Source organism: Nicotiana tabacum, chromosome 17 (assembly GCF_000715075.1).
Source record: "Nicotiana tabacum cultivar K326 chromosome 17, ASM71507v2, whole genome shotgun sequence".
In the NCBI taxonomy this organism is placed as follows: Eukaryota; Viridiplantae; Streptophyta; class Magnoliopsida; order Solanales; family Solanaceae; genus Nicotiana; species Nicotiana tabacum.
In genome coordinates, this window is record NC_134096.1 from 130,567,322 (window position 1) to 130,584,908 (window position 17,587).

Consider the following 17,587-nt stretch of genomic DNA (forward strand, 5'->3'; position numbering starts at 1 on the left):
TTTTAACCACTGTAAGACACCTCCCACATGTCATTCCTCACCCTTCGATGCCCAGTTGTTGCCTTAAATAAAAAATCTATCTCTGTAGCACTTGAACCGATAGATTGTTACCAACTTAAAACCTTTCTGGAAATAATCTTTCTCGAGCCATCAATACCAGGAATGCCGATTCGATCCTGAACCACTGCACACTGCGACCTCTGACAGCCGCTTTCTCGGCACCATTTATAATACTCTGCCCCAAGGCGAATTGAAGGAAACCATAACATCGGCGAACTTATCACATTATAACCAATCAAGGACGATGATGCCACATCACAGGCGAAGATTCCACCACGCTCGAAAATATCGAGTCCCGCTACTCCATCAACCTAAGTCCGAACATTCTTAGTCCGATTGCCTTTCTTACGTCGGAAGTAAAATACCGAATCTCTATATCATGCACTTAGTAAACCTCATTTCAAGTCATTCACTGCCCCGATACATGGGCAAGCATCCTACCATCACATCAATATTGTGCGATAACAACTCATGAGCATCATAGCAACTTATGCATAGCCTCAAAGCTCTCAGTAGTACAACTACTAAGCTGAAATGACAGAATAACCTTTCACAAGGCGACAACAGTAGCCCAAACAACTATGCAGGGAGAAACATCACGCACCACATCTGTAGTACAATTACAAATCCTCAATTCTCGTTCGATAGCAAGTGCTTCACGTCGCACACGATGGAATAGGAAGAAATAAAGGCATAAGCCTCAAAGGAATCAAATCGCACAATGAGGAATCAAGAAGGAAAGTGCTCATAACAGTCATGTAGTCTCTCGAAGATAAGTACAGACTTCTCCGTACCGATACGCAAAACTCTACTAGACTCGCTCATGACTCGTGAGACCTAAGTGAACTTAGTGCTCTGATACCATATTGTCACGACCCAAAATCCGTTAAAGGTCGTGATGGCACCGGACACCACTGTCAGGCAAGCCAACACTAAATAGTTAATTAAATTTTCATTTTAATATTTTTTAAAATCATAAATTTACTTCAATTTATCTAGTAAAAAATGAATTTACAGAATAAATAACAATGTTTTCCAATTCTAATAGTGAACATCCCATAATCATCCAAGAACCCGGTGTCACAAGTGCATGAGCCATTTTCTAGAAATTTAAAATAAAATACAATAATTGTCCGGAATACAACTTGGACACGAAAGAAAATATAATACTCTGAAGGAGACTCTGGTGGCTGTGGTGCGTCGTATAGAATGCAGCTAACCTAAGTCCCCGCCATAATCGTGCCTCTGCGCCCACAAAGCCGCTAAACATATATGTACTTGCACAAAAATATATAGCAAGTGTAGTATGAGTACATAAATCAACGCGTATCCAGTAAGTATCTTGCCTAACCCCGAAGAAGTAGTGACGAGAGGTCGACTTCGACACTTACTATGGGCTATAAATGGGATATCAATGATATAATTAAGTATGGATTATATGAACAGTTGCAAGATCAATATTTTGAAGTAAGTAAGCAGTTCCTTCATAATTAAGAAATATTCAAATTTATCTCCCGTTATTTAACAATTTAACTCAAGCCGAGGAGGCAATATCATTATTTATAAATTTTAAGGCAAGCAATACAAGCATGCGCAAATCATGTCGAGGTCGTACGGCCCGATCCAATAAATATTTAAACTGTGCACTGCTAGAGGGTCGAATGGCGCGAACCATAGATGCATCTATGTACTATCGAGACGCTCAGCCTGATCCACAAATAACAATTATTTTTAAGAAAATACAAGTTTCTTATTTACAGTCAAGTATCTCATACAAACCTTCAAGTAAGCGAATTTAACTATATACAATCCTTTTATCAATTTCTATCATGACTAAGTGATTATATTAGCAAGTAAGGGCACAAACATTTCAAGTATAGCATAATACGGGTCCTAAACTACCCGGATAATAGCTATGCACGGACTCTCGTCACCTCGTACGTACGTAGCCCCCACAATTAGGTACAAACATTTATTTAATTCACCTATGGGGTTAATTCCCTCTTACAAGGTTAGAAAGGAGACTTACCTCGCTCCGAAGTTCTATAACCAGCTCCCAAGCCCTTCCGACGACTCAAACTGATACCCAACGCTCCAAAACTAGTCAATAATTATGCAAACACATTAATATATACTCATTATAATCCTATATACCACAATTCCTAACTCTGCTTGAAAAGTCGATAAAATCACCATCAGACCCACGTGCCCGGGTTCCGAAAATTTTCAAAGACAAATACTACCCATAGCACTACGAACTCAAATATATAACTTAATCTCAATTTCATGCCCAAATTCGTAGTCAAAATCCAAGAATACCAATTTCTAAGTTTTACTTCAAAATTCTAACTTTCTACTAATTTCTATGTTTAAATCCATATATAAACCAAGTATTTAACTTGCAATAGTTGAGAATCACTTACCTTGACATTGATGATGAAGAATGAGCTCCAAACTCCATCCAAGACCAGCTCTCATGGAGGAAATGGGGTGAAAATGAGCCAAACCCTCGCTTTAAAGGAGACACTGCCCAACCCCGACTTCCGCACCTACGGCCTCTTTGTCGCATCTGCTATCTCGTAGGTGCTGTCATAACCTCGCACCTGCGCATTCCCTCTGCCTAGCTCGACTCCGCACCTGCTCCTTTCCTTCCGCACCTGCGCCTTCGCAGGTGCGGACATACCCTCGCACCTGCGCCCCAAATTCTTCTTTCACTCTCACACCTGCAACGCACCTCCGCATCTGCGACCTCGCAGGTGCGGACAACCCTTCGCACCTGCGGTCACTGCCCAGTTTTTCCCAAACCGCACATGCAACCACTGGCTCGCACCTGTGGCCCTCATTGCGCATGTGCGATCACACCAGATATCAGTTGCCTCATCTTTTCTTCCAAGTCTAAACTCGATCCGTTAACCATCCGGAATCCACTCGAGGCCCTAGGGACCTCAACCAATTATACCAACACGTCCCAAAACACATTACAAACTTAGTCGAGCCTTCAAATCACATCAAACAACGTCGAATTCATGAATCGCACCCTATTCCAAGCTTAATGAAACTTTAGAATTTCAAACTTCTATATTTGATGTCGAAACCTATCAAATCACATCCAATTGACCTCAAATTTTTGCACACAAGTCACATTTGACATTACAGACCTACTCCAACTTTCGAAATTGGATTCCGACCCCTATATCAAAAAGTCCACTTCCAGTCAAACTTCTAAAAAACCTTCAAATTCTAGTTTTAGCCAAATAACTCCAAAATGACCTACATACCTCCGACTCCACTTTCGGACGCGCTCCCAATACCAGAATCACCATACAAAGCTATTCACATACTCGGAATCCCAAACGGATATGGATAACATTGAAATGCACTTTAACCCAATTTATGAAATTCTTCCAAAATGCCAACTTGCACAATAAGCGTTGGTCATCTAAAACCCGATCCGGACATACGCCCAAGTCCTAATTCATCATACGAACCTGTTGTAACCTTCAAATCCCTATGCCGAGATTGTTTACTCAAAAATCTAACCTTAGCCAATTCTTCCAACTTAAAGCCTCCGAAATGAGATCTTTCTTTTCAAATCAACTCTAAACTTTCGAAATTTAATTTCGACCACACGTACAAGTCATAACACCTGAAGCGAAGCCACTCAAGGTCTTGAACTGCCGAATGACGTGCTGGAGCTCAAAACGACCATTCGGGTAGTTACAAGCATGACCCAATGTTGAATCTGAAGGTGCGTTGCAAATATGGAGATTTGCTGCCATTGCAAACTTCTTGGTCGACTAGGAACCTTGGAAGATGGTTATGGTCTTGTCCATACTATGGTATAAGTATTTGGGCAATTGGATTGATATTGTCCCTATTTTTTGGTTACTTTGAAATGATTTATATCTCTTTAAATTTCAAACCAAGTCTTGTAACTTTTTTCGATTGAGGGATGATGCTATTGATGAGCGTTCTAGGTTTGTCCTTCCCCGATTGGTGAACAAATTGAGGGAGATTGAAGAAAGATTATCCAATTATGAATCATCGAAGACTCAATTGGTGGAAATTGAGCATGGGGTAGAGAATGAACAATGGGATAGAGAATGAATAATGGACGGAGGTTGAGAAAGAGTTAGAAGGTCATCAGATAATCAATCAAGGGTTGAACCAAAAGGGGAAGATGAATCACAACTAGAATCTTTATAATAGGAAGGACATCTTATGTATTTTGTTGTGTCTGATTATATGTTATCTGTTTTTGTAGTAATCGTTCAAATTCTATGTAGTTTGCTGGAGTTAATCTCCAGTTTTTGTGACATTAACTGTAGTTTGGAGGAGTTAATCTCCAGTTCTATGTAGTTTGTAGGAGTTAATCTCTATTTTTTGGTTGAACAACAATGAATGGAACTTGAGTTTGTACATATATGCTGCCTGTGCATAGTTACATAAGAACAATGGACGACATTAACTAAAGCAATACCAAACAGATAATTTGTTGTGGCGTAGTTACAAGAGAACAATGAATGACATTAATTAAAACAATACCAAACAGATCATTTGCATAAATTGTTTGAGTCTGCTATAAGCAGAATAGGTAGCCAACAAAACAAGTGCAGTATCAACAAAAAGAAGCCAACAGACAGGTGCAATATTAACAAAAGAAAGTACTTAATCTGCATAATACATAGTTTAAGTAGTTAAAGGTTCTAAATTCCAAATGTTGTGTTCTGGCTTGCATTCTTTGTTGCAACATCTCCTTTTGACCTTGTTTGAATTATTTTATCTCCCCTAATTTGTTGTAGTCTCCTTGAGGTTATTGCTGCTTTTCCTTTCCATTTCACTCATGTTCTCGGCTGATATCCAATGTCTTTAGTAACCTCTGCTGAACTTGTAATTGTTCTTGCTCCAAGATTCACAACCCTTTGACTTGGTAGGACAAGCTGCAAAAAAGAAGAGCAATGCACTGCTAGTTAACCTAAGTTTGATTATTTACAAAAATAATAAAAAAATCATTAAATACTTACATTGAAAGCAGTGTATCCACTATCAACAACCATTAAACCAACCCCTACCATCTTTGGCCTTTTAAAAGGGCCAGAGCCAGTTGGATTCCTTCCCTTTTCAGGAGCATTGTTAGCAGACCCCTGTGAACAATTAAACCAACCCTCCAAGCCATTTGAACTATCAAAGCCCCCAGTTCACATTCCCCTTCCTCTTCTCCTTCCTCTAGTCCTTCCTCTTCCAGAAGCACCTGTTGAGCCAGCATATGGCATACTTGATGAATCTGCAGGTGGAGCACTTCCCCTTCCCCTACCTCTTCCAAAAATACTTGTTGAACAATAAGATGACGAAGTTACAGCAGCAGGTGGAGCACTTCCCCTTCCCCTACCTCTTCTTCTTCCAGAATATGAAACAGATGCTGAAGCAGCAACAACATCAGTTGATAAAGCAACAACAACATCAGTTGATGAAGCAACAACAATAGTTGATGAAGCAGCAGCAACAACAGTTGATGAAGCAGCAACAACAGATGTTGAACCTTCAACATGTGGACAACCTCTCTTATTGTGTCCCTTTGCTTTACACAAGTTGCAAGTCACTTGGCCCCTACACGTACTCAAGTTTCTTATTTTCCTAGATTCAGTGGCTTCTTTCCTTCTTAGTTTCTTTGGTCTCCCTTGCATTGACTTGATTTCAGGAGGTACTACTGGTGAATTTTCAGATTGTGGCCACATGTCCATACTATTCATTGGTTGAATAAAGTGTGAATAAGTCTTGAGGTAGGTTTCTTTGGTATACCAGCGAGCAACATACCTTATAGGCTCCAGTTTCTTGAAATGCATTGCTGCAATGACATGTTGGCAAGGAATGCCTCTAAGTTGCCATGCTCTGCAGCTAAGATTATCCATACTCACAATGTGCTTCTTATATGGCCCTTCCTCAATTTCATAACCATATTCACCATTCCAATGAATTGTGCATTTCATTGACTTTGAAATGTTTTTTTGTAAATTCTTCAAAGCCATAGGAGATATGTCAGTTATCCATGTATTTGAGAAGTCTCTTAGCTGAGCAATCCTCTTCATCATCTTCAATCAAATTTATTCAAGCATAGTAATTATTGTTTTGTTCCTTGTAGCTAAAATCCATGCATTGAAGCTCTCAGCCATATAGTTGTCTACCACATCACACTTATTAAACTCTGAGAAGTAAACCCTACACCACCTTTATTTATTATAGTACAACAAATTCTCAACAATATTACTACCTAACATGTTAAGTTCATCCAAATTCTTCTTCAATTCAACTTCATATGTGAATTTTGTACACCTCCAAAATGTATTCATTCTCTTAATACCCCTCCAGTTTTTTGACCAATTAGCTAAGATATGTATGGCACACATCCTATGTTCAGCCATTGGTTGAAGCTCTCTTATATTACACTCCAGTCCCTACAAGAAAATAAATTTTCAATAAATAATTAAAATGAGATGATAAGGAATTACATAATCAGTTATGGAATAGAAATGACCTTTTGTATATCAGAAATTAGTGTCAGATTTGTGCTATCTCCTAGCTGAAGATCATGTTGCACACACTTCACAAACCATGACCATGTAGTTGTATTTTCATACTCCACAACAACCCAGGGAATGGGCAACATTTGATTATTGCCATATTTACACACAACCACTAATAATTGTCCTTTACATATCCCCTTTAGAAAACAACCATCCAAGCCAACACACCTTCTACAACCAGACAGAAATACTTTTTTCAAAGCATCAAAATAGACATAAAATGACAGAAACACAAGCTTACCATCTGCATCTCTCTCTCCAACTTTAACCACACAAGTGCTATCTGGATTGGTTCTTAGTACTTCATCCCTATAATCATAAATTCTCTTAAATTTAGCAATGTGATCACCCATTATTTCTGTCAGCACCTTAGCCCTAGCTCTCCTAGCAGTTGTCATGCCAACATGAATACCCAATTCTTTCTTTATAGTCTCTTGAAACTTAAAAATTCTTATATTTGGATGTTCAATGATTCTGTCCCTAAATCGCTTGGCCAAATATTTGGAGTTGCAGATATAGTTTTTATTAGTTTCTCCACACTTGTTAATTGGGTAGTATGTTTTAACCATAAAGTTATTACTATTTTCATAAACACTTGCAAACAATAACCACTTACAGCCTTCTTTGCTACACTTCACTCTAACTTTTCCAGGTCCATTCACATACTTTTCAATCTGTTTCTTCTCTTGAATTGCATATTTTGTTACTGCTTCTCTAAACTTATCAATATTATCAAACACAAGTCCCAATTCCCAGACAATCTTCTCACAAGTAGGGTCAAAAATATAATTATTTTAGTATCCTTCTTCCTCTTAAAAGTTTTTACCTTTTGTTCAACTTCTTCCCCATCTGCCTCATAATCTGTTTCAAAACTGCATGCTTCAGAGCTTCCATAGTAAGGTTCATCACCACAAAAAATATCATCTAAGTTCTTTTTTTGGCTTGGAGTTTGTTGGGCAGCAGTATGCCCATCATATCCTAAATCAGGTTTTGATTTAGGACTTCCTTCAGTTAAATGGACTTCTTTACTGACAGATGCTCTCCCATTCTTTTTTTTCTCTCTGAAAAGACCTCCTCTCTTGCTTGAAATCCCTAAACTCTTCATGCACATCACTACCATAGTCTTCAACACCTTCTTCAAACAGCGAGTCCTCTCTTAGTGTTTCTCTTTCTCTTATTTGTCGCTTAAGGTTTTGGCATACTTATTAAAAAATTATTTAATAACATCAATTATAAGAAGTTTTTAACTAAATCATTACTTTCATCTCTTTTTTAAATGAGTAATTAATGACTATATGCCTTGTTTAAGCAGTAAGGGTGAAAGTAAAAAAGAAATTAATATCTTCTTAATTATTTAGAGCGAGAAGTATTTTGGATTAATATTTTTTGCTAAAAGTAACAGGTGACCATGAACAAAGAAATCTGGTTCTAAGCTTTGTATTTTCTATTTTGCCCTCATGAAAAATTTATATAAATGGCGGTTTTATTGTTTTGTAAGGGAATAAGGAGGTTAGGGTTGAAATCGTAAAAAAAATTAGGACAGGATGCAAATCATAAAAAAGGATACACATTAGGGGTGCAAAATGCAACAGACTTTCAAACAGCTCATAATGTTCAGAAGCTGAGCTACTTTCGATATCTTTATCAGATTCACATTCTTCTAAAACATCATCACCAACTTCTATTTAGTCACCATCAACATTTGGCTCTCCAGCAGGGTTAGGGTTATTTTCATTAAAGTTATTTGGGTTTTGGGCAGCCTCATCTGTTGGTGCCTCACTAGTCAAGCTCTCGCCAGTTCCAACCTCATCAAAAGCAGCATTAGATTCCTCACCAACCACCCCAACATCATTAAAAGACACTTCACTACTAGACACAATACTATATTCTAACATAGGGGGACCTACAATAGGCTCATCACACATGTGAGACACAAATATATCCAAAGTATCCTCATTTTCAAGGGCATCAACAATTACACAAATGTTCATGTCAATTTTAACTTCAACCAAATTGCCATGAAAGGGCGACCTTACATAAAATGAGCAAGCAATAGTATAACCAAGTTCTTTAATATAGTCTCTCAATTCAAAATATAATATTCTATCCGTGTCGATATCAAAATACTCTGTTAAATAACCACCCTCATAACTTGAATTAGGATCAAACAAAATTGTGCCCCCATGAAACCACCTCAGTGTTACAAAAGTAAAAGCCATTTAACAACCCTGCTATTACATTAGAAAGTAATTTAGTTACTTACCCCAGATTATACATAAACCCCTAATATTAAAAAAAATATAACCTAAATACCAACATGCAAAATCATACGAAATGGGAACAAAATCGAATAATAAATAACTAACAACACACTAACACACAATATGATCAGAAATAATGCAAAAGATCTTACCCGTTACAGTCAAAATAACTCTCGATTGAGTTCAGAAAGTCTTCGTCAAAAGTTCAAGCTTCAATTTTTTCTTCAAGCTTCGATTATCTCCCTAAAGTTTCGATTTTGAGTTCAAATCTCACTTCGCATTGAGAATTTAGAGAAGAATTATGCTATATTTGGAGGGATCGAAGAAAAGAGTTAGAGAAGAGAGTTGGAATGAGTTTAGGGCTTGAGTTTGATAATGAATCTTACAATCGGGTTGGGTTAACTAAAATATTTAAACCACTTTGGATTAAAAAATAAAAGGAAAAATTAATAAATATAAGGGTGCATAACACGCGCCTGGTTATAACATATGTTGTGTGCCAGCTGGGCCACGAAGGTGTATTTCAATTCACTAAATATATATATAGGGGTCATAGAACACCCGTATTTTTAAGGGGCGCAAGTGGCACTTTGGTACAACCCAATGAGATAATTATGTATTATCCCTATATAATACTACTATTCTCCCCTTTCTACTCCCCCCTAATAATAGTAAAATTTTAAAAAATTATGTCTTGAGTGATTAAAATAGTTTAATAAAAAAAACTTACAATAAATTTATTATTAATATTTTCTATTTGTTTTTTAGTGTATGTATTTTAAAAACTGACATACTAAGTTGTCGGTTCTTTTGCATTGCAGTCCACTAAGTTAGCGTTTGGTCATAGATTCCCAAATCTATTTTAAAAAATTTGATTTGGGTGAAGTTTGGTTTGAAAATGAAAATATGTTTGGACATAATTTTTCAAAACATATTTCACTTTTTTTTTGGAAAAAATATAAAATGTGACTTATACCCACAAGTTCTAAAAACTATCAAAAATATCCAACAATACCAAACAAACAAACTTGCTAATCCTGTATATGCAGAACCTTCATCGATACCATTCATTATCATTATCACAAATCATAGTCCTGTACATAGATAAGTTTGGCACAAAATTATCATTTTTATAATGAGCTATATAACAAACTATTCTAAAATCATAACATAATAACACAATTACTAGCCACTATAATTCGTCAAATTGCAATAATATTACAAGATCCCTCAATCCAAAAGAAAATGAAAGTAATTAGCCGGTGGATTAGTTGAGTCATAAAAAATGATGAGCTTTTTTATAAAATACAAAAGTTTGGGGTAATTTTTAAAATTGTTAAAAAATCAAACAGTAATATTTTGGGCCAAAAATAGGTCTAGAGCTAGTTTTGAAATTTGAAAATTTATTTTCAAAATTTGTCAAAATATGAATAAAATATATAAACAAATATGTTTTGCCAAATTTTTCTTGAAAAAAACTTGGCAAAATGTATGGCCAAAAGGGGGAACGGTGCAAATTGTATTTCTCGTACACCAATCATATATGTCAAAGTCAAATTCCTAGAAACTCCAAATCCAATCTAATCAGTTCGAAAATTCCGAAAGAGCCACGTGGACACAATAAAAAGGACAGCACATTCCCCCAGCATATTACGAAACAAAACTTATACACCAATATCCAATATGAACAACATCAAAATTCCTCACTAGTTTATTAAATTAGCTTCAAAATTTTCAATTGGCATTTCAATGGAAAATTCAGCATCAGAGAGGAAGGAAGACGTAATTCCTGAAGAGGCAAAGGTGATATTAAAGAAATTGGCATCAGTATGGGACGATATAGTGGATCCAAATGCATTACATGTGTTTCGATTAAAGGGTGCAATGACTAACATGGTGTATCAAATCAAATGGCCGAGTAGGAATCCAGAACAGCAGCGATCTAGGAAAGTTTTGGTGAGGATCTATGGGAAAGGTGTGGATGTGTTCTTTGATAGACAGAATGAAATTAGGATTTTTGAATTCATGTCTAAGCAAGGTCAAGGACCTCGTTTGCTTGGTCGATTTAACAATGGTCGTATTGAGGAGTTCATTCGAGCTCGGGTCAGTTTTTCTAACAGCTTACTATTTTCGTTTTTATTCCTAAAAGCTTTTTTCGGGCTAAAGTTTATAAAGTATTAGTATTGTGATTGAGATTTTACAATTTTTGCTAACTGCATGGATATGTAAAAATGCAATTAACATGGATAATTTTAGGACGGATGGAGTATGTGATGGTGAACGTCTTCGTAATTGTCATTATGCTTTTTTCCCCCTTGGTGTTGTTTCTGTTATTGTTATGATTGCTACCAGAATGGTGGTATGATGCATTTTAGCTGATACTTTGTGATTAAAAATGAGACTTTTCTGCATGCAATGCTAGGTCTAATTAGATAATATTTTCAAAGGTATATTTTTTTTCATGCTGATACTCCACTAAACTATAATAGGAAAGACTTTTTTTCTCGATGAAAATGCGAGGTCCATTGCCCAAAAAATGGACTATAGCATGAAGGATGTAGTATGAAGTGGGCTATTGGGCTAAGGGTAACTTTGCAATATCGCGACCAAATGACCTTATGCTGTCTGGGAAAGATGGAAGATTGTTTTAGGGTAACAACAACAACAACAACATACCTAGTAAAATCCCACTAGTGGGGTCTGGGGAGAGTAGAGTGTACGCAGACCTTACCCCTACCCCGAAAAGGTAAGGGAAGATTGTTTTAGGGTAACAAGAGAGAGATTGGGTGAATGATGCTAAGAGTGAACCAGTTTGATGCTCATGTGCCTAATATCCACTTCTGTATTCCTATCATGATTAACAACAGTGCTTGATTAAACTAAATTGCTCCAAGTTTTCTGGTTGCTCCAACGCCTCTCCTTAAAAAAAATTAAATGTTTCTATTACTTTGAGCCCCATCCTTGTGGTTTCTTTATATAATGCATTCAGGTTCACCCAATATTTGAGGTTGTGTATTGATGATGTGCTAATTTGCCACCTCTGGATAAACCTGACGTGGTTGCTGGCTTAGATGGTCATCGCCTCTTATATTTCATTTCCATTCATACTGATACTTTGGCAGAAGGATCTGGCCTCCTTTGGTCAAAAGTCAACTATTATGAGGCCAAACAGTCTTAGAACTCATGATTTTTATATTGCAGTTTCTCTGTAAGCAATCCTAGGATGTCAGAAGTTTGCCTAATTTCCCTGGGGTTACCTCATGCTTTATTGGCACTATTCTAAACCTATCTGTGATCTAGATTATTATCTGTGGTAGCGCTTGTAATTACTGAGACTTCAGGATAAAGAGGGGCATATATTAAATATGATGCAATCTCCATTATTGACATTTCAGACACTATCAGCTCCTGATCTGCGTGATCCAGAGGTATCTTCCTTGATTGCTGCCAAAATGAGAGAATTTCATGAGCTTGATATGCCTGGTCCTAAGACTGTCATCCTCTGGGATAGACTGAAGTATGCTCTTTTTCTTACCACATATCTGATGAATAGAAACTACCAAATTATCACGTTTATCGTATACTGAAATGTCTAAACAACTTTTCTTCTCTTAATGCTCTAGCAATTGGCTTGATGTGGCCAAACGTCTGGCTTCTGCTGAAGAAGCTAAGGACTTTCAGTTGGACCATCTACAAGACGAGATTTCATCGTTGGAAAAGAGTCTTGCAGGCAATCATCTAAGCATGGGATTCTGCCACAATGACTTGCAGTATGGGAACATAATGATTGATGAAGAGATAAAATCGATAACCTTTATTGTAAGTACTAAGTTTCTAAATCATAGATGATCTCTACAGATGAAAAGTTAGAAGAAAAATGCAATTAACTAAATAAGATGCATATCTACCTAGATTTTAGCTATAACAATGTTTGCATGTATGTTGATTACATCTGAATCTAATTTGTGTTTCCACGATTGATAACTAGGCAATGCTTGTATCCTGACCAGAGGCGGATCCAGGATTTAAACCTTATGGGTTCAACTTTTAAAATTTTTAGCATTGAACCCATTACATTTTTAAAGTTATGGGTTCGTATCTACTATTTTTGCAATTTTAAAGAATTTTTACATATAAATTTTTACTTCGCGTTGAAAGTTATGGGTTCAATTGAACCCGCCGAGTATATGCTACATCTGCCCCTGATCCTGACTTGTTGCTGCAGGATGTAGGTGGGTCCTGCTTCAACAACTTCATCAAGCTCTTAATTATTTTGGAGCTGCAGTTTTGTTTTTTGCCTTTGTATTTTATTTCAGTTATTGCTCATCCACTTGGAAAGGAGCAAAAAGATACGATAGATACTGTCAAATCTATTTATTCTTACTGAAGCTTCTATGCTTGCTCAGTATCTATGTCTTTTTAAGAAATAATTTATTCAGTTTGGGGGTGAAATGCTTTGGTAAAGCTTCTTTGTGGGTTTCTGAAGGGTTCACTGTGGCTTTTGTGTCATCTTCCTCTCTAATAAAAAAAATTCAATCATCTGGTCGTTATATTCTCTTCATCTCTGTAGCAGGATCACCTTGATAATTTTATTGTCAGAGCTGATATACTGTCTTATAAGTTATTATTTGTCTGTTATTTTCTTAGTTCTTTCCCTATTAACAGGACTATGAATATGCTGGTTACAACCACATTGCATTTGATATCGCAAATCACTTCTGTGAAATGGTTGCTGACTACCATACAGAAACACCTCATATCATGGACTTCAGCAAGTATCCCGGTCAGTCAATAGTAAATCATCTTGTGCAAATGTCTTTTGTTGTTCTGGTTCCCCGAAATGCTGCTAGCAAGTACTTTTTGGGTATTTACTTTAAATATAATTAAGCCCCTTACAATATGTGGCAGGTCTGGAGGAGCGCAAAAGATTTTTGCGTGCATATCTAAGTAGTTCAGGTAGGTGAAAACTTCTATCTTCTATCATTTATCAGATGTGGAACCTTTCAAATTTCATGATGAAGCACCTAAGCTTATATCTGTATACAAAGAGTTGTAACAAGTATAGATTTAGTTAATCTCAAGATCTTGCCTTATCTATCTTTTATCCATTACGAATCTCAGATGTATTAGTCTGGTAAACAGGTGGCTCTCCCAGCGAACAGGAACTTGAGAAATTAGCTCAAGAAGTGGAGAAGTATACTCTTGCCAGTCATCTTTTTTGGGGTCTATGGGGAATAATATCGGTACTCCTCCTGGCTTTATCTATTCTGTCATGATTAGAGTAGTTGAGTTGTGTACAGAACAGAACAATCAATAGTCTAAGTAGGAGCTTGAAACTGTACACCATGTCCAACTGTAGAAAACTTAAATAGATAATCAAAAGATAAGTAGGAAGTCTGTCAAAAACTAAGAGTTGATTGGATCTGTCAACAATTAATAGACTATTGGCCATCGAACAAAAAGTACTTGAGAACTTAAATAGAAAGCATAACAGTTGTATATGTGCTTTTCTAGAATGTCCTAACCATTTCATGTGATAGCTCCCTGGTTTGATGTAGTTCATAGTGGGTATTAAGAATATGGATAGTACTCAATGGATTTTTGTAAAATCACTATCATTTTCTTGGATCTTCTTGGTTTGCAATCAATGGCACCGTTTTGTATGAAGTGCATTGCTTTTTAAAGGTTATAAAGTGCATCCTTGTAATTGCCTCTTCAGCTGCTTAGGCTTCGCAATATGGCCGCACTTTCTTCTATTTGAAGTTTGTTACAATGTGGAAATATAAATGTCGGTGGAGCTTTTCGTTGAATGATGTTGTCATATGCAGGCAGCAAAAATAAGAGAGAATTGCTCTTAGCCCATAGTCAATAGCATGTCTGTCAAGATGCTAGCCTTAATGAACATTTCATGAATTGTTAATCAGTATCGATAAAGGCTCACTTGAGGCTTGCTTAAGCCCTGAAGTGAGATGAAGTACTCACTAGAGTCTCCACTATGTTAAGGCGTGCACCTCATCACATGTAAACTTGTCTTGAAGAGGACTGTACTATAGCTGGCAAAGTGATATATTACTTGTTACAGAAACATTTGGAATGAATATGTTAATGATTACGAATAGGATAATAGAATTTAATATCTAGTCATTAAATTAAACTGAGAAAACTTAAGATTTCATTTTTGCATCTAAATCATAAATTTAAAATGTTTTTTTTTTATCTTTATTGACATTATTATACTTTTAATTGTATTATTTTTTAATTCTTTTATCCATCTAATTGTTATATGTGTTAATACTGTTTTCCATATGTATAAAGTTTTTATGTTTTCTCCAGTTTCGCATTTGTTCACTAAGCCACTTGGTTGATTGCACTTTGTGCCTAAAGCCTAAGCGGATTTGGCTCATTTCTACCTTTTTGCCTTTGACAACAATGTTGTTACTGAGCTTTTATTAACTTCCGATTTTGAAGTTAGTTTTTTCTGTTTTTCAGCATCATGTGAATAAGATAGACTTCAATTACTTGGAGTATGCTAGACAGAGGTTTCAGCCATATTGGTCAAAGAAACCTGAGCTATTGGGATCTTCAGGTCCCAAGAAAGGTATCTTATATTATTTTGTTAAATTCCTGTTCTTTAAACCAGTCTCAAATTAAAGGTTCTGAATTTTGGGGTTTCCTTGTAGAAATGCAGGTAAGACTGCGTACAATAGACCCTTGTGGTCCTGCCCTTCCCCGGACCCCGCACATAGCGAGAGCTTAGTGCACCGGGCTGCCTTTTGAATTTTGGGGTTTTCTAAACTGAGCACTTTGGTCTTGCAGGTTAATATGAAACCAAGGACATGGATACATTTGGTGATTTATCCCTTTGAGTTTTGCTTGTGTAGAGTGTCGATATCTGCACCTTTGCAAGAAGAAAGTCTTTCTTAATCGAAACTTTTTATCGAATAATTTCTGGTGATAACGTTTATATCAGCTAAGTCTAGATTTAGATGTCAAGTTTATTAGCATTTTCTGTCAAATTTGCTTGGTTTTCTTGTGTATATCTCTATAGAGAGGTGCTGGATTTAATTTTAGTTTTTGCTGAAATAATACCTATGCAATTCGTTGTAACAGTCAGATAAAGAAAAATCTAATGTTATGTTTCTTGGATGAAACTAGTTAAAGAGAGTAAATAATTTTACTCTTCCTAATGAAAGTAGCTCGATAAATTTCTCTCTTCCCCTCTTCCTTCCACTCATCGAATGCAAATATGATAGTAATAACTTTTAGTTCATGCACCACTTATCAACAATAAAAAATAAAAAGCAAAGAATTTGCATTTAAAGATTATAATAACTGTGAATTCAAACATTATATTCCCTTTAACTTTGTCTGCAAAAATTATATATTATTCACATCAAAACATTGTGATTGAAATTAACTAATTTAGATCTTGAAACTCGAGTTTTCAATGACAAGGATCACAATCACTTCTTTTATCAAGTTTCAAAAAGTTTTTGTTAAATCGACAACCTTCTTTACCTGTGTTACTTGAACTTTTAATACATTTACCTTAGTCGTCAAGGCACATCAACAATTAATGCCTTCATGTTATTTATGATCGTAATGAAGACCTTGTCGAAATTGGTACATTATACAAGAAAGACCAAATTGAGAAGAACAAAAAAAAACTGTATGGAGGGGACCACAGGCGGATGCAAGGTATTCAACTGAATCCAATACTTTTGGCGTGGAACATAAATTTATGTGTAAAAATTCAATAACATTGCAATATATAGCAACATGAACCCATAACTTTAAAAATACAATGAGTTCAATGCTAAAAACTTTATAGGTTGAACCCATAAAACTTAAATTTTAGATCCGCTTTGAGGGCTATATATTTGACCGTATAATCAATTTTCTCAATATACAATTACTGGAAAAAAATTCCGCCTATGATTAATAGAATCTTTTTTATATGCTTCTTGTGTATTATGTTAGAGTTTGGTGATATGTAATTGAAAAAAAGAAAAAAAAAACTTTTTCTAGAGTTTTTCAAATTTTTCATATGTTTTTTTTTATAAATATTTTGAAATAGTAACATCCACAGGACAAGTTGGTCAATGAGTTTGGAGGCGAAATTTTACACGTATAACAAGTCAAAGTGACAGAACCACATTCTTCAATCTGGGAATTTCAAAGTCTTCTTGTGGTTGGTTCTCTAACGTAATATTTGGTTGTTTATTATTACTTTGAGCGAGACACAATATAAGAATGAAAAATATCATTAAGGGCCCGTTTGGCCTTAAAAAATATTCACTTTTTTAGGAAAGTTTTCACTTTTTTTCGTAATCAATGTTTAACCATAAAAATTTCAAATTTCACTTGAATTTGAATTTGAATTTTTTTTTAGAAATTTGAAAAACTACAAAAAACTATTTTTCAAAATTTTCACTTCAATCACTCACAAAAATTCAAAAACAGCTTCAAATTGTATTCATGTCCAAATGAAACTCTAATTTTCAAATACCATTTTTATTTGAATTTTTTTCCTTCACTTTTTCCTGGAATTTCACAATTCTTATGTCCAAACGCTCGTTAAGTTAAAGCGTTTGTGCTAGGAACATTCACTCTGTTGAATGTCTTTCTCCAAACCAAATGACGACCACCAAACTGTCAAAAATGTAAAACATCAGGATGCATGAC

General features: G+C 35.8%; 1 protein-coding gene across 1 annotated transcript; it reads left to right on the forward strand.

Moving 5' to 3' along the window:
• The first annotated feature begins 10,526 nt into the window (after positions 1-10,526).
• On the forward strand, positions 10,527-16,053 carry LOC107780698 (putative choline kinase 2). The gene is made up of 8 exons (XM_016601270.2): positions 10,527-11,005; positions 12,298-12,419; positions 12,526-12,721; positions 13,568-13,685; positions 13,811-13,858; positions 14,045-14,145; positions 15,392-15,500; positions 15,719-16,053. Exons 1-8 carry the CDS (start codon positions 10,652-10,654, stop codon positions 15,721-15,723), a joined length of 1,053 nt encoding a protein of 350 aa, XP_016456756.1. The 5' UTR covers positions 10,527-10,651; the 3' UTR covers positions 15,724-16,053.
• The last annotated feature ends 1,534 nt before the right edge of the window (positions 16,054-17,587 follow it).